Source organism: Haliotis cracherodii, unplaced genomic scaffold, assembly GCF_022045235.1.
Source record: "Haliotis cracherodii isolate W230 unplaced genomic scaffold, xgHalCrac1.p SCAF_18, whole genome shotgun sequence".
NCBI lineage: Eukaryota > Metazoa > Mollusca > Gastropoda > Lepetellida > Haliotidae > Haliotis > Haliotis cracherodii.
Genome location: NW_027266273.1, coordinates 19,112,351 through 19,138,660, shown reverse-complemented (window position 1 = coordinate 19,138,660; position 26,310 = coordinate 19,112,351). Strand labels below are relative to the sequence as shown.

General features: G+C 42.3%; 1 protein-coding gene across 1 annotated transcript; it reads right to left on the bottom strand.

Annotated features, from left to right (window-relative positions):
• Window positions 1-5,093: 5,093 nt before the first annotated feature.
• Window positions 5,094-19,176, bottom strand: LOC139465359 (outer dynein arm-docking complex subunit 4-like). The gene is made up of 11 exons (XM_071247063.1): window positions 19,033-19,176; window positions 14,415-14,546; window positions 13,982-14,135; window positions 13,042-13,097; window positions 12,510-12,819; window positions 10,491-11,036; window positions 8,638-8,845; window positions 8,164-8,250; window positions 7,129-7,325; window positions 6,291-6,359; window positions 5,094-5,923 (listed from the first exon to the last, which is right to left on the bottom strand). Exons 1-11 carry the CDS (start codon window positions 19,174-19,176, stop codon window positions 5,250-5,252), a joined length of 2,577 nt encoding a protein of 858 aa, XP_071103164.1. The 3' UTR covers window positions 5,094-5,249.
• Window positions 19,177-26,310: the final 7,134 nt, after the last annotated feature.

Below are 26,310 nucleotides of genomic sequence, written 5' to 3'. Positions count from 1 at the left end.
GAGATTTCACATTATGATAGAAATGTTTTTTGACGCTTCTATTCATTTGAATCATCTCACATATCAATGAATAGATCCCAATACTTACTTTTTTGTGCATATAAAGGGAAAGGTCCCCAGCAGTGGACATTCTCACACCACGGTTACTGCCTACAAAGTAAAACATCACCTTTTATATCAATAACTGCACACAGCCATACAATCAAACCGGAAATCATTGTCGAACATGAACTTCTACATTGCGCATTCAGTGACCTCACCGCCAAACTTGAGCACGCCTTCCTGCGACTTCTTCACGCCAGCCAAGAACTCTTTATTCATGGGGCTTTGTTTGAGTCCGCGATGAAAGTAGATCAGTGACAGCTCAAAGTTGCCATTCTGGAACAGCACTTCCGCTTTGGCATGCAGGGCCTAGGAGGCGAGACAACACCTTTGTTTAGCATTTGCTCAACATACAGGAGGGGCATGGGTGCCAAGTCGTCTAATGCGCAGAAATACGCTGTACAGAGTTGCTTCCCTTTGGCGTTCCAGAAACCTTTTATCGTGACTTCGAATACCCGATTCTTCCTGATTATGTTCTTTGTTACTAAAATACCTGTGCTTGTTGGTTTCACCAAAACTGTAAACGTCTATGACCTGCATTACATCCAGCTTTCCTCCCACATCAAGCTAACACGCCATGGTATAATTATAACTGAAATACTGTTCAAAGTAGTTATAATCCAAACTCACTCACTCACTCACTCAGAGACAAGACTAAATTTACATCTAAGGTTTCTTCTGGATCTGCCTGAGTGAGTGAGTGAGCTTCAACGTGACTTTCAGAAATGTTCTTTGGAGTAATGAACTCGGTCAACCATCGTGCTACCCAAGATGCATCAGAATCGGTCATTGGGACTAAATATTATTATGTATAGAGATGGTGTGAAATGGGGTTTAACGTCGCATTCAAGCTTATTGCACGTATATAGCGTACACGTTAGCATACGCTCCTCAGGCCATACCATACTATTGAGGATAGGATACCCTCCATATCGCCATGTTGAACACCTATGATTTTATGGAAACGCCAGGTTAATTCTAAAAATCCCAGCTTTTATGTGGATGCAGACAGCTGCGTGTCTCACCTCAGTGTTCATGACGTCACAATCCATCACCGTCTCCGCATCTCGCAGTGCTTTCTGTCGCTTTCCCATTTTCAAATAACACCAACTTCTCGCGACCAGGGCCGTGGAATCACCTGATTCTATTTCTAGGGCCTACATTAAGACACTGTGCATCAACAAGATGGAATAATCGTGAAGCAAAGAATATTAAATACATATCGATTCAGCTGTATGGTACCGTTATTCGGAAAATTTAATTTGAACAATGAATAGTGTGGGATAGTTTCGGGGAAGCATACTCATATACTACTGTGTATTCATTAAATGTGGTAAGTGTATATAATATGGATAGTACATGATGGCTGTTCTAGTTGTATAGGACTTCTCATTGAGAAAAAATAAATAGCAACTTTGTAATCCTTCCGATGCAATCCTCCCTACCTATGTTGCTTTATTTCTTTCCGTCAGTATAGTAATACATAATGTTAAATTACCAACTTTTCGTATTTGAATGGTGTCACTTTACAGAACTATTGCCATATCAGGAATACACAATACATATTTAAATTATTCTATGCATTATTTATGAACTTTTGATAGGTTAGGTTAGGATTATGGGGATTTCAGGAATATTCAAATAGAATCCCAAGGGACACAATACTGGGCTCAAACTTTGTGAAATGCGAAAGCTTTAACCACAGGGTACCCCATAGTCCTTTTCACCAAGTGAGTGAGTGAGTATGGTTTTACGCCACTTTTAGCAATATTCCAGCAATATCACGGCGGGGGACACCAGAAATGGGTTTCACACATTGTACCCATGACGGGAATCGAACCCGGGTCTTCGGCGTGACGAGCGAACGCTTTAACCACCAGGCTACCCGACCGCCCCTCACCAAGTGAAGATCCGGTTTAGAATAGATCTTCAGCAACCATGCTTGTCGTAAGAGGCGACTAAAGGGATCGGGTGGTCAGACTTACTGACTTGCTTAGTGCATGTCATCGTATCACAATTGCGAAGATCGATGCTCATGATGTCATTCATTGGATTGTCTGGCTGAGACTTGAGTATTTACAGACCGCTTTCTTGAATATTGCTGAGAGCGGCGTTAAACAACCAACACACAATCCGGCGCCCCTTTAGGGCCTTTACTCACATTGATTACCCATGACAACGGGTGACCCTCCTCACCTTGTTATAACTAATCAGGGCGTTCTTGTAGTCCTGCTGACCCATGTACTCCCGCCCATCCTTCAGATAGATGTCAACCAGGCATCTGGAGGCGGAACCACCATCCTTCACTCGACTGTGGTCTGCCAGACGAGGAGTCGCCATTTTTATATCCACCATTTTGATTTCAGTTTCAGTTTTCTTTCACGAGATTGGATGGCTTTTGGAAGAATATATGTCTGAGAATACCAGGTGTGTTCATCAGAATACGTCAGAACATTTGATTGTGGAGAACCTCAGCTGAGATCTCCGCCACAGGCAGGATAGTAATTGTATCACATTCAACGCGTACATCCTAAGTCTGCTCCATCCAATATTGCCGATGTGACGTAAAGAATATGCATAAACTCACTCCATCCATTTATTTGGACACATTCAACGATGTGATCCAAGTACAGCATATACGCACTGTTCGTATATACGACTATATAACACCTCCGCGGTAAATAGGACGATGTCCCATTACTCTTCGTTGAGCCAGGTTCACGGACATGGAGACAAAATGTATTGTGTATCCTTGAGATGAAGAGTACTCCAACGAAGACTGTTTTGGTCATCAATGATTTAGCATAGACAACGTGGGTTCGTCAGTGCGCCCTATTACACGTGCATCCCACACACATATCTTCTAGAGCCGAGGCACCTGTATGCGTGTTGATAGAAGTAGGCGTTTGTTTCTTGACAACATAGGCCTACCCAGAATTCTATAAATCCATGGAAATCGGATTATGGTTCTTTTTGGATTAAAGGGGATGGCGTGTGGGTGTAATAGCATGATGAATGGATTAGCTGTGATATGCTAACTTGTGCGTAGCAGCATTTCACACCTCACTGCTAACATGGCTGTCTCGACCGTCTCGGAATTCGGCCGTAATACGCATGTCAGCAGTATGACTAGGAATGGCTTTAGTTAGTTCTTCGACAGCATCGTGAGTATGAACCAGGCGTGTTTTACAGTTATCGGTATAAGTATAAGTCTTGCGAGCTGAATTAATATTTGTTTGCACCATATCTGTATGAGGCGCCGTTTTATTGTTTATTCCCTATTCTATGATATCAATAATTCACTAATTGCTACCAAGAAATATACTTTTAGATATCAATAAATACATTTATTGATATCACAAATTCGTTTTTAGATTGCAGTAAATAATTTTAGATATCACAAAATCGTTTTTAAAAAGCAAAAACTGATGTTAACATATTATAAAGTCAAAGCGCATTTATTGTTATCTAAAATCGAATTTGTGGTATCAATAATTCGCATCTTGGTAGAAACCACACTAGCCAACGACATATATTGTTTTCACGTATAGCACGCATTTATTGTTATGGATATATGTCTTTGTGCTTATGTGTAAGTTATTAATATAAGAGTTCAAGACATTTTGAGGGGCGGTCGGGTAGCCTAGTGGTTAAAGCGTTCGCTAGTCACGCCGAAGACCCGGGTTCGATTCCCGACATGGGTACAATGTGTGAAGCCCATTTCTGGCGACCCCCGCCGTGATATTGCTGGAATATTCCTAAAAGTGGCGTAAAACCATATTCACTCACTCAGTCAAGACATTTTGCCATTGAAGAAGCTAAACATGATATTCTGCAGTGCTAATATTACACTTAAGGGATCAGTTAATGTGAAAAGATACATGCATGCACTTTACACATGGAGACAAGAGGTTGTACGTGGATGTCTCTTGTCGTAAGAGGGACTAACGGGATTGAGTGGTTAGGCTTCTGACTCGCTTGATGCATGTCATCGTATACCAATTGTGTGCATTCATGTCAATCACTGGAATGTCTGGTGCTGACTCAATTATTTACAGACCACCTTCGTGTACCTGGAGCGTTTGAAGCGCTGACTGGAAACATATTCTGTATCAAAAAAATCTCCCAGAATATTAGGTTGTCGGTGATTAAGTCTAGTCTCTAGTCTCCTTAAACTAGTTTTTGGTGTGTCTCCTTAAGTCACAGCTGGTGCGTTCCCCATTGTGCCAAGATAGTGCACCGAAATACGTGGGTTGATTGATAAATTCACATAGAAGGAATTGCGTAAAAGTAAACTATTTTGTTGTGGACATTACACGATAACTAAATCTTGAGTCGATTGAGGGGCGGTCGGGTAGCTTAGTGGTTAAAGCGTTTGCTCGAAGACCCGGGTTCGATTCCCCACATGGGTACAATGTGTGAAGCCCATTTCTGGTGGAATATTGCTAAAAGCGGCGTAAAACCATACTCCCTCCCTCACTCACTTGAGTCAGTTGAGCTAATTGTTTCGCTGTGCTAGTAAAATAAGCAGAGCCCTTTGGCCTTTGGAATAGGAACAAATTTAAGGAAGTGTAGTTATCAAGTTTTTGCAGATTGTTGTTTTTGACTGGAAGTGGTTAACCCAGGTTCGGCCAGTCACAAATCGTTGCAAGAACCTTTCTTGATCAGCTTCGAACAGAGCTACATTATCACGACATTGTGCTAGTGCGTTTTGGATCAGGCGTAAGAAGCTATGGAAGCTAACGAGATGTGGTAATGTGGTAACGAGTGTTGTAATGAACTAGCAATATGACTGTCAGCCATTCGACGGTCGGTCGTACCGTGGATTCTCTGGATCATTTGTGATGCGGCTGACGTCACAGACCACAACAAAAGATTTCACTATCATGTAATTCTTTTTGTGATGCTCAGAACCTATCAATCAGTCGTATAAGTGACACGTACCATGTTACTGAAAACATTTGTTTTACAAGAAACGAAAACTTTCCACAGTGGGTACAAGTAGATAATTTATTATACGTCAAATGAATGCAAATATAAAAACGCATATCCGAAGTTGCATTGAATCACTTTCGTAGAAAGTCGTGGATTATAGACGATGACATTAGTAAGTCCTGCCATCACCCCGCCACCAAAGGTCGTCCGCTCTAGGCTCGGGATCGACGCTCACCTTGGTAAGTGTCATTATCATTGTCGCCCCTCACAGTTGTACTGTCACTTTCTGTCTCGGAGTCTGTCTCTGTCACATCACTGTCATCCTCCCCGACAGATGTGCCCTGATGATCACCAGCTTCAGTATCACTTTCTTCCACTTTAACCACAGCCCCACCTGTTCTCTCTTCGCGGGGGAAGTCTTCTTGAGTGTCATCAGGGTGTTCTTGCACCTTTACCATTGACTGCTGACCCTTCTGTGTGTCTTCTGGCTGTGGGTTGTTCGCTTCGACTCTGCTATCGTCTGTAGCAGGGTAAACCCTTTTCGCTTGATCCCATTCTTCTTCTCTGTCGTCTGCTGGCGTACGGTCAGTCTTTATCGTCTGCGTTTTTTCTTCTTCTCTGTCGTCTGCACGGGTAGGGTCCATCTTTTCTGTCTGCTGTATTTCTTCTTCTCTGCTGTCGTCAAGAAGTGTACTGATAATCGTTTTCGTCTTCCCTCCTGCTTCTTGTCTGCTATCGTTTCCTAGTACATTACTAGTAGCGTGAGCACCCTGACCACTGTCTGTTGACCGCTTTCTGTTCTGTCCTCGTTTCTTAGCCACTTCTGACATCCGGGTATTCACCTCACCTAGGGCCATTGTTATCATCCGTTGAGAGTCACGATCACCTGAAATACAATATTGATACTGTCTTTGTCAGCTGTTTCTCAAAAGAATTTCAGAAGATGAGAGGATCGTGTAGGAAGGCAGTGTCCGCCATCTAGATCATTTCTATTATATGCTTATAATCATTTCACATAATTTTAGTTTAGTTCATATATTTGATCGCATTTCGTCATTATTATTGTTGTTGTTGTTGTTGTTGTTGTTGTTATTAACTACTATTATTATTATGTGCTTATGTGAAAATATCAGCGGTGAATACTCGTACTGCTGGCATGTGATAGGTACTAAAGATAATTGGAAGAGGGGTTTTGTTTACTCTGGGGAGCCAGGGCCACAGATTTGTGGAGTATATGGGTAATTATTGCTCACCTTCTAGTTTAGCAAGGTCCAGTGCCCGTTCAAAGAGAACATAAGCATCACTGTATAGCCTCAGTTTCACTGAAACAAACAGGTACAAATGGTACAAACCAAACCAAACCAAACTCATTGATTGGAACAAAAAAGAATAGATTATAACTATTTGGGTCTATCCTTAGTATATTGTAGGATATCGATAATCTACTACTCACTCCTCACAAACACCTTCAAATATTGGCAGCTGTGTTATGCAAATCTCATTTCCCCAAAATGTTTCCTTCAAGAGATGAGCAAGAAGAGTTCAACTGTTCGGGACTTACATGTTGTCTTCAGTGGTGCCTACAGTGAGTCACAGAATGGTCACAATCGACAAACTAGACAGAATACCATTTGCTTGACCATTTCTTAGTGACCTTGACCGGTCATGTATAATAGGGGGAGTGGTGTGTGTGTGTGTGTGTGTGTGTGTGTGTGTGTGTGTGTGTTATTGTTAGTACATCAAAAACCCTCTTACATCCCCCATAATAAATTACCTGTCTCTTAGTATAAATCAATAAATTCGTGGCTCCCATGCTTTTGTCTTATGCCAGAGATGCAAGTCTAACTACCACAAGGGTTTGGCCCGTGTATTGCCCGCGTATTGCCCGTGTATTGCCCGCGTATTGCCCGTGTATTGCCCGCGTATTGCCCGTGTATTGCCCGCTTATTGCCCGTGTATTGCCCGCTTATTGCCCGTGTATTGCCCGTGTATTGCCCGCGTATTGCCCGCGTATTGCCCGCTTATTGCCCGTGTATTGCCCGTGTATTGCCCGTGTATTGCCCGCGTATTGCCCGTGTATTGCCCATGTACCTTGTGCGACCCCGATGAGGACGCAGGCCTGAAGCTGGTACAGCTGATGCTCTGCATCCTCCGCTGCGTGCAGAGACTTCCTCCCAGAATCCCTTGCGTAGCCGTATTGGCTGAGACTCAGGAAGCAGTCCCCTATCTCTTGGAACAGCCACGCCCTCTCGACCGGCCTCTCCACGAACTTCGTCTTCCTTGCAAATCTACCATCAAAACATATTGCAAGTGAGGGATTTGAGTTTAATACCGGTGACATTCCAGCAATATCATGGTCAGTGATGAATGGTTGGTTTGTTGTTTAACGCCGCACTCAGCAATATTCCAGCTATATGACGGCGGCCTGTATATAATCGAGTCTGGACCAGACAATCCAGTGATTAATATCATGAGAATAGATCCACGCAATTGGGATCGATGATATGCATCAACCAAGTCAGCGAGCCTGACCACCCGATCCCTTTAGTCGCCTTTTGCGACAAGCAAAGTCGCCTTTTACGGCAAGCATGGGTTGCTGAAGACCTATTCTACCCCGGAATCTTCACGGGTCCGTGCGATGAATGGCTTTCTATCGTGTACCAAGATTGGCAACAGGAAACCGTGACAAAGACTAGGACACTGGCCATCCCCAAAATGTGGGCGATCTCATTCAGTTGCGCATGTCTAATATGCACGTGTTTTTGTACCATAGATTTTAAGTAGATATCATCAGGAATTTGTAAAAAAAATAAATATTCCCAGTGAGAAATGTGAGTGAGTTAAAGTTTAACGTCGCATCGGCATTATTTCAGCCATATAGCGACTTGATGTATGGAATCCTGGGAGGGACATTGTGGTATAGTCAAAATGTCAAGTGGTCCCATTGTCGCGTTTTGCTAAATTTTGACACTTTTTCTTGGTTTTTGTTGACACTGTCCCTTCTAGGTTTAGAAAATATATGAGATAAAAGGTGTTCTTAGATTGTTAAGATATTTGTTAAAGACAGGTAATGCTTCAGATGTTGGATTATAGGGTATAGAATCATTGAAACGATGTGTTACTCACGCTCCTAGTGCTTTGTGGAATTGTTTCTTATATACGAATACTCGACCAAGGTTTCCAAGGGCCCGTGACACTGGTTCGTCAATATTGCTGAGAAAGACATGATGTAAAATATTTTAGGTTGGTTTGTTGTTTAAAGCCGCACTCAGCAATATTCCAGCTATATGACGGCGGTCTGTAAATAATCGAGTCTGTACCGGACAATCCAGTGATTAATATCATGAGCATCGATCAACGCAATTGGGATGGGTTGCTGAAGACCTATTCTACCCCGGATCTTCACGGGTCAAAATATTTTGGGACAGTAACGTCGTATTATACCGATTAATAAATGGGTGTATTTTTTACATATGACAATATATAATTACAGATTTGTACGTATTGTATTTAACATTGCATTGAGACTTATGTTACATCTCTCATGTTACATCACTAAAGTCTATATAGTCCGTAGCTGCTGAAGACACCGCAAATCACCATTCTTCTCCAATAGACAGGTCCTTCTCGTGGTGTTCCTGTGCTTCTTCATATTCCCCTAGTTCCAGGTGAGTGTTACCAAGGATACTGTGTATCCTGGCCACGACGTCACGCTTGTCGGCGATGTCGTCCTCGGTGTAGTTGGACATTGTCTGTAGACAAACATGGGCCCTCCGTTTGCATTCCTCGAAGTCTTCGCGATCAAAAGCTAAAATATACAGTATTGATTCAGAATTTGGCATCAAATACATGTAGGCGAATAGCGAATAGAAGCTAGACTTACTGTCATATTTCAGAAAGTTCATAATTCTAAATCGCAAACTTTATCTAAATTAATGATACGTGTGGTGGAACATGTGCATATGTACATCTGGAACAAACATTAAGAAGCCCCATGATGTTTGAAAACATATGCGCCGATGATTTGGATGATCTGACAGAACAAGATGCTTGATCGCCCTCCTTGACCCCAACCCTGCTGACGAAGCATGATACCCGTGCGCATAAGGGTTTAGAAACAGTGCCATGGCAAAATAAAATCATCAATCAACGATAAGAACACGACAAGGCTAGTTGTTGATCAACGAGAAAGAGCAATTGGTGTGGTGCAGTTTGGAGTTAGTTACGCCCAAGTTGCACTAATCGTGAACTGTACGCAAACCAGGTTGATGCAACGTTACATGGTGACCGGCAGCTCTGCTCGCAGCTATGAATTGGAAAACCCCACTTTTTCACCTACGTGACAGAATTCTCACTGAGAAGTCACCTGCAGCGACTGCGACGTGCCACCAGTCGTCACAAACTACGTCGACGACTACGACAGCATATCACCAGGTCATATAGACCATTCAGAGGAATAACGTTGACGAGGCAACATCGACTTCCGCATTTACGTTGGACACAAATTCAACGTGTGCTCTTTTCTGACGAGTCGACGTCAGAACACAATTCTTGATGACGTCATTAGCACCTTGCGAACTCCTGTCCGTCGTCGTGTGCACGCTTGCATGTTTGCACGTGGGGGATATACACGCTACTGAATCATTGACATTCACGTCTATTCACACTCCTAAGTGTTGTGACATTTAGTTGTATATTTATACAACTGGTTACACTAGGTTATACTATCGAAATACTCCACTTGTGTGTTTCGTCGTTTCTATCATTTTCCTTTGTCGATTTTACCACACTTGTTATCGTCGCTATATGGCTGAAATAATGCCGATACGACGTTAAATTTTAACTCACCCACTCGTTTTTTTCTGTAACATCGAAAAACATGAACTTAGACCCCAGATACAACTGTTTTACGTCCCTGCCGTCGAAGTAAAATTCATTTATGTCCTATAAATAGAGGACTCTCGAATTAGATACATATAAGGGGTACATTTATGTTAGTAGCACCAACACAAACACAAACATCAGATGGGTGGTTTTAACGCTGCTTTGAACAGTATTTTAGTTATACCAAGGCGTGTCAGTATAATGTAAGAGGAAATCTTAGATGTTGCCGCTTTGGTGAATCCCACGACCGGGGGTATGGTGCTAACAAACCTAGATACATAATCAGGGAATCGAATCCCCCGACCTTAGGTTTCTGGCACGCCTAAGGAACACACATGTACACAGCGAATAGCGGCGTCTTAAATGACTGGACCGCATGTGCCCTTTGACGATTATAACACATCGGCAGACGTGCACTTAGACACCCGGAACAACTATTTCCACCCGTCATAACACTAATGATTGATCATTTTCTTATGAATATGACCCCCGCAATACATTCACGTTGTTTTTAGCACCTACAGCGAAACAAATCTCAGAAACACGTGACTATGAATGGTACTGCTTACCATCCACAATGTTCGCTAGCTCCTTCATCAAGTAGTCCAATACGTGATCTCCCTCCTCTTCCTCTTCAATGTCTGGCATCTGCTCCTTCTGATGCTGTGTCTTCTTCTGCTGTCCGCTCTTCTTCTGTCCGCTCTCCGCACTGCACTCTCCTTTTCTCCCTCCCTTTTCACTTCCTGGTCTGTAGGTGGCAAACTCAAAATACAATTTTCTTACTTTTTTCTTTTCCTTCCTGTAAGGCCTGTATCCCACAATACCCTCCACTTCCTCTTCAGAGTCATCACGCGAGTTCTCTTCTTTCAGAACCCTAATGAGGTCGCTAACCTCTCTGTCCCAGAGGGAACTCCTCTGTCTAGGAAGGGGTGACTCTGTGAGTTTCCGCTGTGTACTACTGCCCTGACGACTGTGTTTGCGTGATAGCGGAGGGGACGGTGGGGGGTCAGGTGGCAGGCGTCTGAGACTCCAGTAGGTCACCCTCTCCAAAAGGAACTGAAGACCATTCTCAGCTATACAGTTGATTTCAACATCAAGACGAGATTCACCTTCATCTGAAGACAATCAAAACAGTGCCAATGGGGTTATTGCTGTAGGCTATACAGTAAACTACGGTTATAACGAACTCGAGGGGACCACTAATTTTAGTCCGTAATAACCGTAGTTCGTTATAAGCATACATGCAACATATATACAACAAATGGTCTGGACTGAAAAATAAGTTCGTTATATCCGTCAGTTCGTTCTAAGCGTGTTCGTTATAAACGTAGTTTACGGTAGTTGGAATGTAAATGCAAAACAAAAACAATGGTGCAGCCCCAAAAGACATGGGTAACTATGTGTCCTAACACGTCATTCAATCTGTCTCTTTGGATTAAACGTTGAGTATTTTATCCGATTAATTGAAACCTCTTTTAAGACAATGTCACTATAGGGTCCGACAAAATCATTATTTACACTAATGTCCAATGTGGACAGTCCAGCCATAAGACGTACGGGTACCCGATATATGATCGATATCATAAAGGCTTTGCTTGTGTGTTTATTGTGTAACGCACCACTCAGCAATATGACAGCAGTCTGTAAATAATCGAGTCTGGACCAGACAATCCGTTGATACATAACGAACATCGATCTACGCAATATGTATATGATGACATGCATCAGCTAAGTCACCGAGTCTGACCATTAGATCCCGTTAGACGCCTTTTACGACGCATGGGTTGCTGACCAGTTCTCTTCCGGATCTTCACGGTGGACAAAGACTTGTAGTTAACGGGGGACCGCTGCACTGATCTCTTCAGCATGGCCATGTACAATACGTGTAGGCTGTTTTATCATTATGAATACATCTTTGTAAGGCGACTATGCTTGTAAAAGGCGACTATGCTTGTCGTGAAAGGCGACTAACGGGATCGGGTTGTCAGGCTCGCTGACTTGGTTGATGCATGTCATCGGTCCCAATTGCGTGGATCGATGCTCATGATGTCAATCACTGGATTGTCTGGTCCAGACTCGATTATTTACAGATCGCCGTCATATAGCTGGAATATTGCTGAATGCGGCGTTAAACATCAAATAAACAAACCACACATCTTTGTAGTACTGTCCAATGCATGAATATGCTATGTAAGTAGCCGACCTGAGAGATGTGAGGTGAAATGGGGTTTTACGTCGCGTCCAAGATTATTGCACTTATATAGCGATGTGCATGTACGTGTGTGTGGCTGCTTGTACTATTCCGGAGTGATGCCGATTTAAATTGCTAGCACACTGAGATACCATGCCGCAGTTTAACATGAATACCCCACTCAGACACAGTATACTGACTCTGAGCCGACCAGTCCTTGTTTTAGCCCCTTAATGCCGAGCGCCAGACAGGGTAACAACAAGCACCATCTTTAACGTCTTTTGGGAGTGGTCGTGGTCGGGGAGAGAACCCCGGACCTTCCACTCTCCAGGCGGACGCTCTACCTCTAGACCACGGAGGCGGTCCGACCTGAGAGAAGTAATGTTGAGGTGAGTACCTGTTTGGCGGACGAAGTCTCTCAGATAGACCCTGTCGCCATACAGCTCGCCAAGGATTTCCCTCATCGTCCTCTCGTCAGGCTCCGAGTACACCGTCCCGCCCCAGGCCCGACTCTGATTCGTTGACTTGTTCAACCTGTTTTGATTGGCTCTTTTTTTAATTCGTGATAAAATAATAGGTTGTCTTCTACCTAATCTGTGTAATGGGTTAGCTTCCTTCTTCTTCGCTCTCCCTGCACTGCTGTGACGTGATAACGGGGGTCCTGTGGGCGTGTCACTCTGCCTTCTAGCTCCGCCCATCTTTCGCATCTGTGTCCATGCAAAAATCTTTATGTTAGATATAATTTGAAGATGCAATAAATAGAAGTAAAATGGATTGGTACATATTTGAATTGTTGAAAGTTGACTCAGCTATTGTAGATCATACATAAATATAAAACGTCAACACCAGAGAATAACCACTCTCGATTATCCGAAGAAACAGATTCCATTGGTGATGATATCAGGTGTTCAGGAAAAGGGTAGCCATACCTTCTTGTGGACGTACAAGGTCAGGTCTCCGGCCTCGGTCAGTTTCATCGACTTTCCTGAAAGTGAAGCATGCAGGATGAAATATAACTCCTTCAGCCATCCACCCTGAGTGAGTGAGTGAGTATGGTTTTACGCCGCTTTTAGCAATATCCCAGCAATATCACAGCGGGGGACATCAGAAATGGGCTTCACACATTGTACCCATGTCGGGGATCGAACCCGGGTCTTCGGCGTGAGGAGCAAACGCTTTAACCACTAGGCTACCCGACCGCCCCCATCCACCCTGATGTTTAGAGGTTTCGGTACAAGTGCGTTCGGTTATTTCAGCATCGGATCTACGTAGCTCTGTATTGAAGGTTTATCTCCTGTTTCATGATACAGACAGGGCGGTCGGGTAGCCTAATGATGAAAGCGTTTGCTCGTAAAGCCGAAGACTCGGGTTCGATTCCCGACATGTGTGAAGAAGATTTCTAGTATCCCCAACCGTGATATTGATGGAATATTGCTTAAAGCGGCGTAAAACAATTCTCACTTACGTACTCATAATACAGACACCAAGTCCGTAGTGTCAGCAACGGCCCAACACGTCCATTTCGAATAGTCGAATGATTGGTTAGAATCCTTGTTGGCCCACATTACCCGTGGTCGTAGGTTTTCTTCAAAGAGCAAGTGGGAAAACGTCCATAAGGCCAAAGAACTGTTGTCTCTGGTCTTTTGGTTTGACGTTACTCCCACATTAGTCTGACCGCCATGATAAAACTGAAATATTGTTGAAATCAGCGATAACACTACTACTGGCTCCTTCACTCCTCTGCAGGGCCCACTTGAACAAAGCGATCTTAGCGATAAGACATTGTAAGCCTATGTTAAAGTATGGGAGTTACAATCATCTTAGGGCTAATATTGCTTTGTGCAAGTGGGTCCTGGTGTGTCCATGTACCTTTAGTAGTCTCGGTGATGTGGCGCCGGCACCTCGTGATGCCCTCCTGGAACTGGATGCTCTCGGGACTGACCTTGTGACCGCGATGGTAGAACAGGAGTGCCATGTCGTAGTTACCGAGAGTATAGAAGATGGTGGCCTTCTGGAGAATTGCCTGGAACATTAGATAAAGTTCAACAACATGCGGATGGTTGTTTAGTAACATTAAACGCTTATATTGCTTACTACTATATTATTTATCAAGCCGTGAAGTTGAAAACTCTCTGGACGAGCAACGCGGTGAGACGTTAGTAGGTTATACGTTTAACATACAGATCAAATAAGTTTATCACAAAATATATCTGGACACGATGTTGTCTATTCAAATGTTATACATGATACAGGGGCAGTTCGTAAATAATTGCAGGTATATATTACTCAGGGCCACACTTACCGGTGGGTAGACGTTATCAATAGACAGCGCCCCCTCAACGTCCGCCAACGCCAGCTTCACGTGACCTAGACCCAGGTGACAATGTGACTTCCCCACATGCGCCGCCAGGTTAGAGGCATCGAGTCGGAGTGCCTGCAACAAACAGGTGCAACGCTCGGGAATCATGAGTGAGTGAATTAACGGGTTCTAACGCAACTTGTGGTTGTACTTCAGTGACTCACGGCGTGTCAGCTTCATGTGTGGGTGGAAAGCCCAGAGTGAATCATGTCAGAGAAGCACGTGCATAGTGCTGAAAGATCAAGGGTGAAAATCGGGGCTAATCTAAGAATCGAACCTTCGACCAGTGGAACCTGGCGCGGCTAAGTTCATGAAAAAACTGACAGAGAATATATACTACTCAAAAGAACACCTGCATTGTTCATATGACCATAGTTAATCTATAGTCGAATAGCCATATGAAAAACTCGGGTGTTCTTTAACTTCTTTTGAGTAGTATACTTTCACAAAACACGGCATAGCAATAAAGGCTAAATGCAGTGTATAAACGCAACCTGGGCGGTCGGGTAGCCTAGTGGTTAAAGCGTTCGCTCGTCATGCCGAAGACCCAGGTTCGATTCCCGACATGGTTTACAATGTGTGAAGCCCATTTCTGGTGTCCCCCGCCGTGATATTGCTGGAATATTGCTTAAAAACGGCGTAAAACACCATACTCACTAACTCACTCACTCTCTCGCAACCACACTTTCTTTGAAACTCAATTTCAAATGATAATAACAGACAAACACAGATATATCTCATGTTGGTTAAGACAAGGGTCGTGTAAGGATGAGGTCTGTCACCCTGGATCAACAAACGTGTTTCCTATCCCAAAACATGAAGGTAAAACAACTTGCAGAGCCCTTCAGTACATTCACTTTTACTTCCATTCTCGTCTCCGCGAAATGCATTATGGGTGGAAAGATGGTTGAAAATAACGATAGACTGCAATAGATCGATGACAAACAAGAATACCAATTACTGAGTTCGACACCATGTTAAACTATCAATAGTTTCTAAAGAGCAGTGCACATGATATATATGTTTGTTTTATATAAAGAGGCATGTGGGTGTCCACTCACTACACCGACAGTTAAATCGATTGCTCTGATTACCCTAGTTGACATGGGGGGGACGGGGGGGGGGGGGGGGGGGGGGGAAGGTGCGTTAGGTCATCTACAGTAGCGATAATAAATGTTTTCCTGATAGTTATCTTAAGCTGTTATATATAGTCTTAATGTATTTATTATTAAAGTACAACTTTTTATCGTTACGATTAGGCTGAAATACTGCCAATGTGAATTTATACTGTAACTCAATCACTCACTCACCCAATACATGAATGTTGTAGAAACACCGATGATGTTATCTATGAATATATGCTCGATAATAGGGAGTGTTCCGAAATGCTACCTATAAAGGTTTGTAATGCTGTACAAGGAATGCAGGACGAGGGTGTTGCGATAGGCCAACAGGTCAAATAAAGCATGGGTCATCTACAATAGTAATAATAAATGTGTTCCTACCTGTTATCGTAACAAGTTGTTATATATAGCCAAATGTTTTTATTATTAAAGTAAAACTTGTACTTGAGGAACTCGACTCAAGAAGGACCACTCAGGAATGGTTATTTCCCCTCAAAGATGGCCATCGAGGAACGGATATGTACCTTCAAGAAAGACCACCAAGGATCAGTTACCGCTCTTCAATGAAGAACCACAGAGGAACGGTTATCGCCCAGAGGGACCATCTCGAAATACTTATCGCCCTTCAATGAAGGACATCTATAGGAACCATTCTCGCCCTGCAAGAAAGATCACTCTTCAAGAAGGGCCGCCTAGGAACAGTAATCACTCTTCAAGAAGGACCACCTAGGAACAGTAATCACTCTCAAGAAGGACCAACTAGGAACGGTTGTCGCCCTTCAAGGACCACATAGGAACAGTAATCACTCTTCAAGAAGGACCACCTAGGAACAGTAATCACTCTTGAAGAAAGACCACCTAGGAACAGTAATCACTCTTCAAGAAGGACCAACTAGGAACGGTTGTCGCCCTTCAAAGACCACATAGGAACAGTAATCACTCTTCAAGAAGGACCAACTAGGAACGGTTGTCGCCCTTCAAGGACCATATGAGGGACGCTTGTCACCCTTCAAAGACCACCTAGGGACGCTTGTCACCCTTTAAGGACCCCCTAGGGACGCTTGTCGCCCTTCAAGAACCACAGAGGAGGTGCCATCACCCTTCAAGAAGGGCCATCGATGTTATCTTGCGACCAGAAAGACAAGGAAGGACATTCGATACAAATTCGAAGTACATGTACTGACTTTAGAAGAAAGGATCAGTTATGGACGGACGGTAACTTCAATTGACGCGGTCAACATAAAATAACTCAAGAAGGCGTATACGTAACTAGAGCCATCCTTTATACGACAGACGGATGTGAACGTGGTTTCCACATGAAGGTAAAACAGTAATTAAAATTTACATGAACCCTATCAACAGCCCACATATATACATGCTGTCAGCGAGCGTGGATAGTGCTCAATATCTAAATGTCAGTTACACAAAGCGCACCGCTCTCCCCTCTGTTGGTGGGGTATTGAATGATTTGTGACCTTAATGCTGATATTGCAGGGCACTATCTCAATAAACTTTTTGTCAGTCAAATTTGAACAGATCTCACTCGTGACATATCCTTATTGGTACTTGACATTATTTACTTTCCCGGGAACATGAGACCACTCAGCCCGCTTTATTAGCAAAGCCATGTGAGTATCATGGCTGCCTTTGTTCGTTGCTTCGGTGAACTCATAAGCCTCAGAAAGTTGCTTCCGACATTTCTCTACCACGAAAATTAGATTTGGTTTACTGCATTGAAATATGAACACTAATGAATTAAAAATTACCGCAAAATAAGCAGTATCAGAAAACGTAAACGTTATATTTTATTCAGCTCAGTTAGAAAAGTATATAGTAACGCCACGAAATTCCAATCCATAGCCCTATTCCGATCCCTAACTAAGAAACATGATTAGGGTGAAATATGTGGGATTCGAACTGTGGCGCCTTACTTGACGAGCCCCTCACCCCCTTCACCTTGTGACCGCCTACGTGGTCTAGTGGTAGAGCGTCCGCCCGGAGAGCGTAAGCTCCGTGGTTCGATCACCGATCGTGTCATACCAAGGACGTTTAAAGATCTACTTCTTGTTACCCTGTCTGGCGCTCGGCATTAAGTGGTTAAAACAAGGACTGGTCGGCTCGGAGTCAGTATACTGTGTCTGAGTGGGGTATTCATGTTAAACTGCGGCATGGTGAGCTAGCACTATAAATCGGCATTACTCAGGACGAGTACAAGCAGTCACACACACACACACACACGTGCATACACGTCGCTATAGAAGTGAAGTAATCTTGCACGCGACGTTAAACCCAATTTCACCTCACCCCTTCACTCTGTGAAACAGGCCCGAGTCCAGCATTAATAAGAGAGGGTACAAGAAAACTTTCTGAAATACCACGTTATGTAATCAGCATCAATTGTAACCTCCAGGATATATGACAGCTATTTACGCCGCATGTTTACACATGTTTACTCATGTTTACTCGTGTTTGTAACAACAGTAGCTAATCCTGTTGTAATAAGGAAGTGGTACATGTATTATGAAGAACTTCATATGAACAAGTTCATCTCGAAATACCAATTATCTAAAATAGCCTTGAATGCTTTGCTCTCATTTTCTTCAATTGCAAAATGTATTTCCTTGTAGGTTTATCAATCTTTCATAAAACGGGAAGTTATAGCAGGAAGTAAAGGGCGGTCGGGTAGCCTAGTGGGTAAATCGTCCGCTCGTCACACCGAAGACCCGGGTTTGGCTCTCCACGTGCGTACAATGACTGAAACCAATTTCTGGTGTCCCTCTTTATTTTTTGAAAAAAAAGCTAAAAGAGCCGTAAACCCCAGCTCATTCACTCACTTATAGTATTTTCAAGTCAAATTGAAATCAGACCTTAGTTCTCGCTACCGCTAAACAAAGATCTGAAGACATTAGGGGTCACGTCAGAACGACCTTTCGTCCGATAAATCAGGCGTCGCTTACCAGATCATAAAAGTGACAGTCGGAATGTGATTTCTAATCATGCTATCTCGAAAACTTTAACATGGGGTATTCCGAACGATAGTTACGGGTTTAACGACTGAATACTTACAATCTAGACCATCTATTAGCCATTCCAGAATGTTTTTTTTTGTTCAGGTTTCAAATTTCTAATGGAGAATTTGTCAAAATATGTTTCGAAGCGTTGTTGCTAATTTGAAATTTGTGCCGTAAAGTACGAGAAAGCTGTCTTCTGATTGGTCATTCCATTGGTCGGTCAAAGTTCGCGCAAGGTCGGTCTGACGTGACCCGCAATGGGATGTCCTCAGATCTTTGTTCAGCGGTAGCGAGAACTAAGATCTGATTTTAATGAGATTGAGTATTTGCAAATAGAAACCGAGAATGTTTCACTCTTCTCACTCGAGAATGTTTCACAACATTTGAACATTATTTTTATTTCGAAGGCGCCCATATTGTACTCACAGCGTCGTAACTCTCTACAGCCTTCCTGTACTTCTTGTCCCTCATGTGCGCATCCCCCTCGCGCATGTAGATGTCAAATAGGTATCGTCTGCGCATGAACATCGTCTTCTCGCGCTGACGGCCAAAAGAAATGCTAGCCGCCATCTTTATATTTAATCACAAACTTTCTTCAGCAACCGGATATATTACTTATCCATTAGATGTGCTGACTTGTCACATGTAAAGTAACTGGCGTGGCACTCATCATGTTCGTGTAAAGGCAAACGACAAGCGTCTCTCAGGAGGATCTTCTCAGTATCTGTCGTCTTGCATCAACCTGAAAACAAACATGATCATCTTATCAAAACAAAATGTCCAGAAGACATTTTTCTGCAGGGTGTTCATATGGTGTTCATGATCCTTAAAAAAAGTGTCTCACTTCTTGGTTATTCCTGGTCGGAATTGACCCGTGAATTTCCGGGGTAGAATAGGTCTTCAGCAACCCGTGCTTGCCGTAAAAGGTGACTATGCTTGTCGTAAAAGGCGACTAACGGGATCGGGTGGTCAGGCTTGCTGACTTGGTTGATACATGTCATCGATCCCAATTGCGTGGATCGATGCTCATGATATCAATCACTGGATTGTCTGTTCCAGATTCGATTATTTACAGACCGCCGTCATATAGCTGGAATATTGCTGAGTGCGGCGTTAAACAACAAACCAACCAGCCAACCAACCTGGTCGGAATTGGTCCCCAGTAACCTATGCTGGTCGTAAAAAGTGACCAAATGGACCGGATGGTCAGACACGGTGTCTCGCTTGGTGGTGTGTCATTGTACAGGACGGCATTAGACGTTGCTCATAATATCAACCACTGCTTTGACTGGGTTATTTAAAGACTGCTGTGATGCAACACGAATACTGCTCGACGTGGCGTAAAACAACATCCGCTCACTCATTAAGCAATGTCGTCATATAAAACTTGGAGACAACGCTAATGACAAAGTTGAAGATCAACGTTTACAAAAAAAACATGACATGAAGATGAATACAAAATATGGAACCAACTGGAAGGCCATGGTCACATATAACACATTATACCAATATTTCATCACTTTTATACATAATATTATGGCAGGTATATATTCTAGGTAAAAGAAGTTTAAGTATACCCATTTCTTTAATTTTGCTCTGACAGATCAACAATAGTAATATGACAGAATTGGGTGGCCTCACAGATTCATGATACTAGTAATTTGAAGACATCGGGTGTCCTGACAAATTAACTATTGTAATATGAAAGAATTGGGTGTCTTCAACTTCTTTTGAGTAGTATATATACAACAGTTAACGTACAGGTTTGAGAACATGCCTCCATTGTGTTAACACTTGTGTCCAGGGTAAGCTGTGTAACATATACCTATCTTCCCCTTCCCCACCCCCTTGCCTCTCCCAGCCCCTGCCTCTTGTCCCCTCATCCTTACCTTTCTCAGTGCACGAGAGTGTCAAGGTAGTGTATCCTGACGCTAGAGAGAGGCACTGCGTGTATGTCCGCCTTCAGTGTATATATGGCCACGCAACGGTCGGTGTAATATGAGAGTCATGGCAAATGAAGCAAGGGGATCCACCCGTGTTTGATCACATAGGAAAGTTAATCTGTGTATATCCTGTTGTAGATAGTATCTAGGCAATGTGCCACTATGTTTTACCTGTGACAGGCAAGCCTCGATTACTTGATCCAGGTATATGTAAATCAAAGATAAGTTTTTATACCAATCTGCTCGTGTTCCTCTAGGTATATGAGATATTGAACAGTCCCACAATACTGATTTAATGGTATGTGCTTTTCGATTAGAATGTTAAGCCTGAACAAACATCAAGTTGACGAACGTCTATGATCCTTGATTTGTGGTATGTACCTACTTGTAGTTCTGTCCTCTTACAAAGTGTTTATTTATTTTAATTTATAAATGTTTATTTCCCGAGATGTAACGTACAGAATTTGTATACACGGTCATGTACAGTAATCTACGGTTATAACGAACACGCTTATAACGAATTACGGTTATAACGAACTAAAATTAGTAGTCCCTTTGAGTTCGTTATAACCGTAGTTTCAACTTATACTGGTGCAAGAGAGTTACAAAGTAAAACATCTAGTATATTCTAAAGTGCATTTTAATTTGATATGTATAGTATGGGCTGGCTAATTGCAAGTTTAGGGTTGCATTCACTAAGGAGGGCAGAACTAAAGTCAACTAACTTGAACTAAACGTTAATACAAGGGTCACATGTTTTTAGTCTTCACAGGCTCATACACCTGGCATCTTTTTGATGACCCCTTGACCACCTGGGGTATTGAGGACACGTGTCACTACCTTGACCACCTGGGGTATTGATGACGTGTGTTACCATCTTGACCACCCGGGGTATTGATGACGTGTGTTACCATCTTGACCACCTGGGGTATTGATGACATGTGTGTTACCATCTTGACCACCCGGGGTATTGATGACATGTGTGTTACCATCTTGACTACCCGGGATATTGATGACATGTGTGTTACCATCTTGACCATCAAGGTTATTGATATATTGACATAAATAATATTGACATGTGTATCACCCGTTTAATCACCTACACACATTGCTAATCTTCGTGAATCAGATATTCGCACAGATGAATGTTTACACTGATCCTTGTACCTGTCTGAGCGCGTAGACATGAAAAACTGTTGTTCAACGTGGGGGATTTTTTTTATCAAAAGGATTTAACTCGAAAAGAAACTTGTGGCTAATCATCTTAAGTTAGCATGAGTAAAGGACAACTGTACATTGCTTCTTTCCGCTTTGGTGTCGTATTTCCTTCAGTATCGACTGACAACGTCATAGCTAAAGGTACACTTTGTATAAACATATAACGTCAATACCAGACAATAATCAGTCTCGAAACAATTCAAAACTGTAATTGGGCATATTTAAAACGCTAGATACTGGTGAATATTACATGAATAGGTCACTGAAAATCGCGAAAAGGGTAAGCATGTCCTGCGGGTCATGATTTTTTAATTAACGTTTTGAATTTTTCGCATATGAAAAATATTATGAAGAATCATCTGATCTGATAATGATAAAATATTTATATTATTATTTACTTTGTTGTTCGACATGTTTACACATGCTAAACCTATCCTGTAGTTGGCTTAAGGAATGAGTGTCAAAGCACGGGGTTCGGTTTCGTAATATAAACCACATGATCACTTGTATACTTTTAATGCACGTAACACTTCGTTATTACAACAGAGTCAGCATTACAACTACGCGTAAACTTCAGGCTTGCGGTGTATATAACGGTCATATATCCCGTCTCGTCAGTGTCGGTAGCAGTACAAGACAATAGCCCCTCTCTCACAGCATTATAGTGTAAACAAGTTCTTGTCACTCGATAATCTGTCCGTGTTGTTGACAGATATTAATCTTTCCTCACCGACTGATATTCTACCCCCCAAAGCGGCACTTACCCTAGATAATAGCATGTGCGGGGCTAGGGAATACTGTCATGTTGGATCGCGTCTGGGTGACACAACATTTCGCTGGGACGAAGCAATTTTAATTAACGTTTTATCTTTTTAAAATCGATTTTCTTAGAATTTTATGTGTCATTTAACTATCGACATTTCCCCCGAAACGGTTGCTAATAAATGAGCCTTTGGAGACTGACTATCACCTTAACAGTATTCTGAACAGTATATGGTAGTAAATCTTAAACAATCCGGGCATCTAAGTATACCCATGTGACGACGCAACGTAAGTCAACCATTGGGCCACTAAACCGTCCTTTGAACATTGAGAGAATGGCTTAACCTCGTTTTTTAGAAATGTCCCATTAATATATCTCGGCGGGGCATACCAGAAATGGTATCCATGTGGGGAAGCGAACCCTAAACCACTAGTCTACGTCCCTGAACACTGATGTATAACGCGTAGTTTACATATGGAAAATATGGTTTACGGCGTTATGTTACATTTCATTCCTTAATATTTTTATCTTCAGGATTTATCGAGTTATCGCTAAGACAGTTATTATTTTCGTCATTTTACAACACATCCACTTTTTGTCACTGCTAAATGTTGTCACTGTTAATGAAAGATTTGGTATCCGGCACTTTATTATTTCAGTCTGAAGTAAAGCAAAATGAGGGTTCCGTATTTTTTCTGTATTTAATATAGAGTTGTATTTCACACATACAAGGGGGATATGGTGAATATATGTCTTACATTGAAAACAGAACGTGGACATACAAGCTAAATGTGACCCAATGGTTGTAATGCATTTGGCAGCTAAATGAAACCTTTTGGTACCTGACACCGGCCTGTGTATATATACTGACTTAATGGTACATGCCCAGGTTTATACGTGAACGCCGTGCATTGTTCCCTGGCAAACAGTGGAGGTCGCCGACATGCCTCTGGGTCTCATTTCAGAAATTGATATTGGATTTGGAAATGGAATTGTTAGAATTCTATAAAGCCGAGAAACAGGGATGCATTACTTACCAGAACACTAGCCACCTAGTCAAATGTATATCTCGAAATATCTCGCTCCGGAAATATTGATTTTTCTGACCCTACTTTCGTATAAACAATATGACACTGGCTCGTGTATTAATGTCTACATTGTTTGTTTGTTTGTTTGTTCTTTAAGCCGCACTCGGCAATGTAGCAGCTATATGACAGCGGTCTGTAAATAATCTAGTCTGGGCCAGACATTCCAGTGATTGACATCATGAGCATCGTCAGCGAGTCTGACCACCTGATACCGTCAGTAGTCTCTTACGACAAATATAGGTTGCTGAAGACCTATTCTAACTCGGATCGTCAAGGGTTCTCTATATATCTGTAAGATCATTTACATATGTAGTTGAAACTATCTACAAGATTATATAGAGAAACGCTTCTGAAATACAACATACATCATTAATTACGTTAGATCACGTAAATAACATTTGGGATAAATGTAATTGTTTTGTGGGTGTTTTTCTTGATGTCTATTTGAACGCAATAGGAGAGTAAATGAAATCTAAACAATATAGGTATAACGTGAACTTAACAATTCAAATTAATGCCTTACCTGACATTTCCGCAGATTATTTAAAGGTCCTGTCAGCAGTGTTTTGTGCTACTGGGTCAGTAGTGTCGGGAAGCAGCCCCCACCGACATATGGCCCACCGTGCATGTGAAGACTAGTGATTGTCAAGCGCCTTTCACTACATGGAGTGTGTTACCGCAGTGGGGACGTTACTCTGGACGGAGGGTGGCTAGGGGTGGGCATGCCGCGACGCAACACTTTCTTAATGACTAAATGTTTTGTCAAATTTTATTTTTTTCGAAGTTCATTTCCGAGTGCGAGATACTATATGGACATATGGGATCGCTAAAAAAGGCTCTACTTTTTATGCAGATCAATCTCGAAGTAATTGAGTATACCAGCCAATCCACAAATCGATATCCTTAACGATCTACGCAGTCGGAGTGCGACGAGATGCAACCTCTAACTTACCAAGCCCGACAACCTGATTCATTTAGTTGTCTCGTAAGACAAGTATATACTGTAGGTTGCTGGGGGAATTATCCTAACCCGAAGTTTATGACCGTCCTTATATGACAAAGATCAATTTCAGAATATAGACAGACACAGTTTTATGGATAACAACTTCTTAAATACTGTAAAAAGCGACGTTTCGGTATAGATCCTTATACGTTGTCAAGCAAGACTGAATGATATATTCTGTACTATGTCCCTTATTCAGTCTTGCTTGACAACGTATAAGGATCTATACGGAAACGTCACTTTTTACAATATTAAAGTTGTTAACCATAAAATTGTGTCTACCTTATGTAATCTTTGCATTTCTCAAAATCGATGTTCTCTGGGATGTAAATAGCCAACTGTTAGCAGCAGCGATCCACGCCATCTCCGAGCCTGCCCATCGGATCAGCTTTCGTCCATATAAACAAGTACTCGATACTGAGGACATGTCGACATACGTCAGTTCCAGCACTGTCCTGCTCCACCCCTGGAGCCCCTCCTCTCCACGCGACCAACCCCCGTCACGGTACACCAGGTCTACACTTTTACATAGCCATTTCGAAATGACCCCTCTAACAAACGTTGTAGAAATATTTATCAGATAGATCTGGGTCAATATAAAAGAGGCACAATAGTGACCTAGTGGTATTCTTTGGATTATTTTGTTATTTATTTGTGGTGTCGTTATTTCTCTCATGCCCTCATTACACTTGGAACATAACCAACGCTAGGAATTTATATTAATTGACTGTGCTGCGTGCGTGCCAGCTTCTCTTATATGACAGCGGCTTGGAAATACTCAAATGGACCAGACAATCCAGTGATTGATGTCAATTTATTCCAGCCCGGGATTCCCACGGGCCGTCAGGTGGATGAGTGATGTAAGCTGCGTGCCTTTTGGGGGAGGCTTACAATATTCATTTTGAGGGAACTGGTCATAAATAGTAGTAGATTTTGTTATGGGGTAAACATTGTATATGGCACAGCGGCATTGTATAAATTAGAGAGGTATGGTATAAAAGGCCAATTGTTAAAATCGCTAACATAATTAAATGTAGCCACAGCGTATTTGTGAAAGGGGAAATATCTAAACAAGATACATAAAGCATGGCGTGGCACAGGATCCATGCTTGGTCCATTACTTTTTGGTCTGTATAAAATTTATGGATGCCAAATTTGTCAATATGTTTTGCCGACGAACGACGATACGTCGATTGGCTTGTCGACCAATAACAACAGTTTATTGGAAATTACTATAAGCACGAATTTAGCGAAATGGTTTTGTCTCATAGATACCATAAAACCCCTCCAAAATGATTTATTCCATGAAAAAACTCATAACATATACTATCAGAAATACTATCATCACTCCGAGGCTGTGCATCTGATCCACATTTAGTCAGCTCCCTGCCCCACCCAAGACACGAGTGAAAAGATCCACCCTTCCATACCACACAATCATCAAACTCCCTGCAGCTTCTGCCTGATTGGTCCTGGGTGTTGACAATCAGTGTAAGCATGTACACCAACTCCAGAGACGCGTTCATGTTGTAAAAACTTTATTGCATATCACAGTCAGCTTCATTCAGAACACTTTCAACGAGTGTAAACATAATTTGAACACATAACATTTGACTTTTTGACACATTTGTAGCAACGAAGTTATGTACCCAACAAATACACAACATACAACTGGCATGAAATAACCAG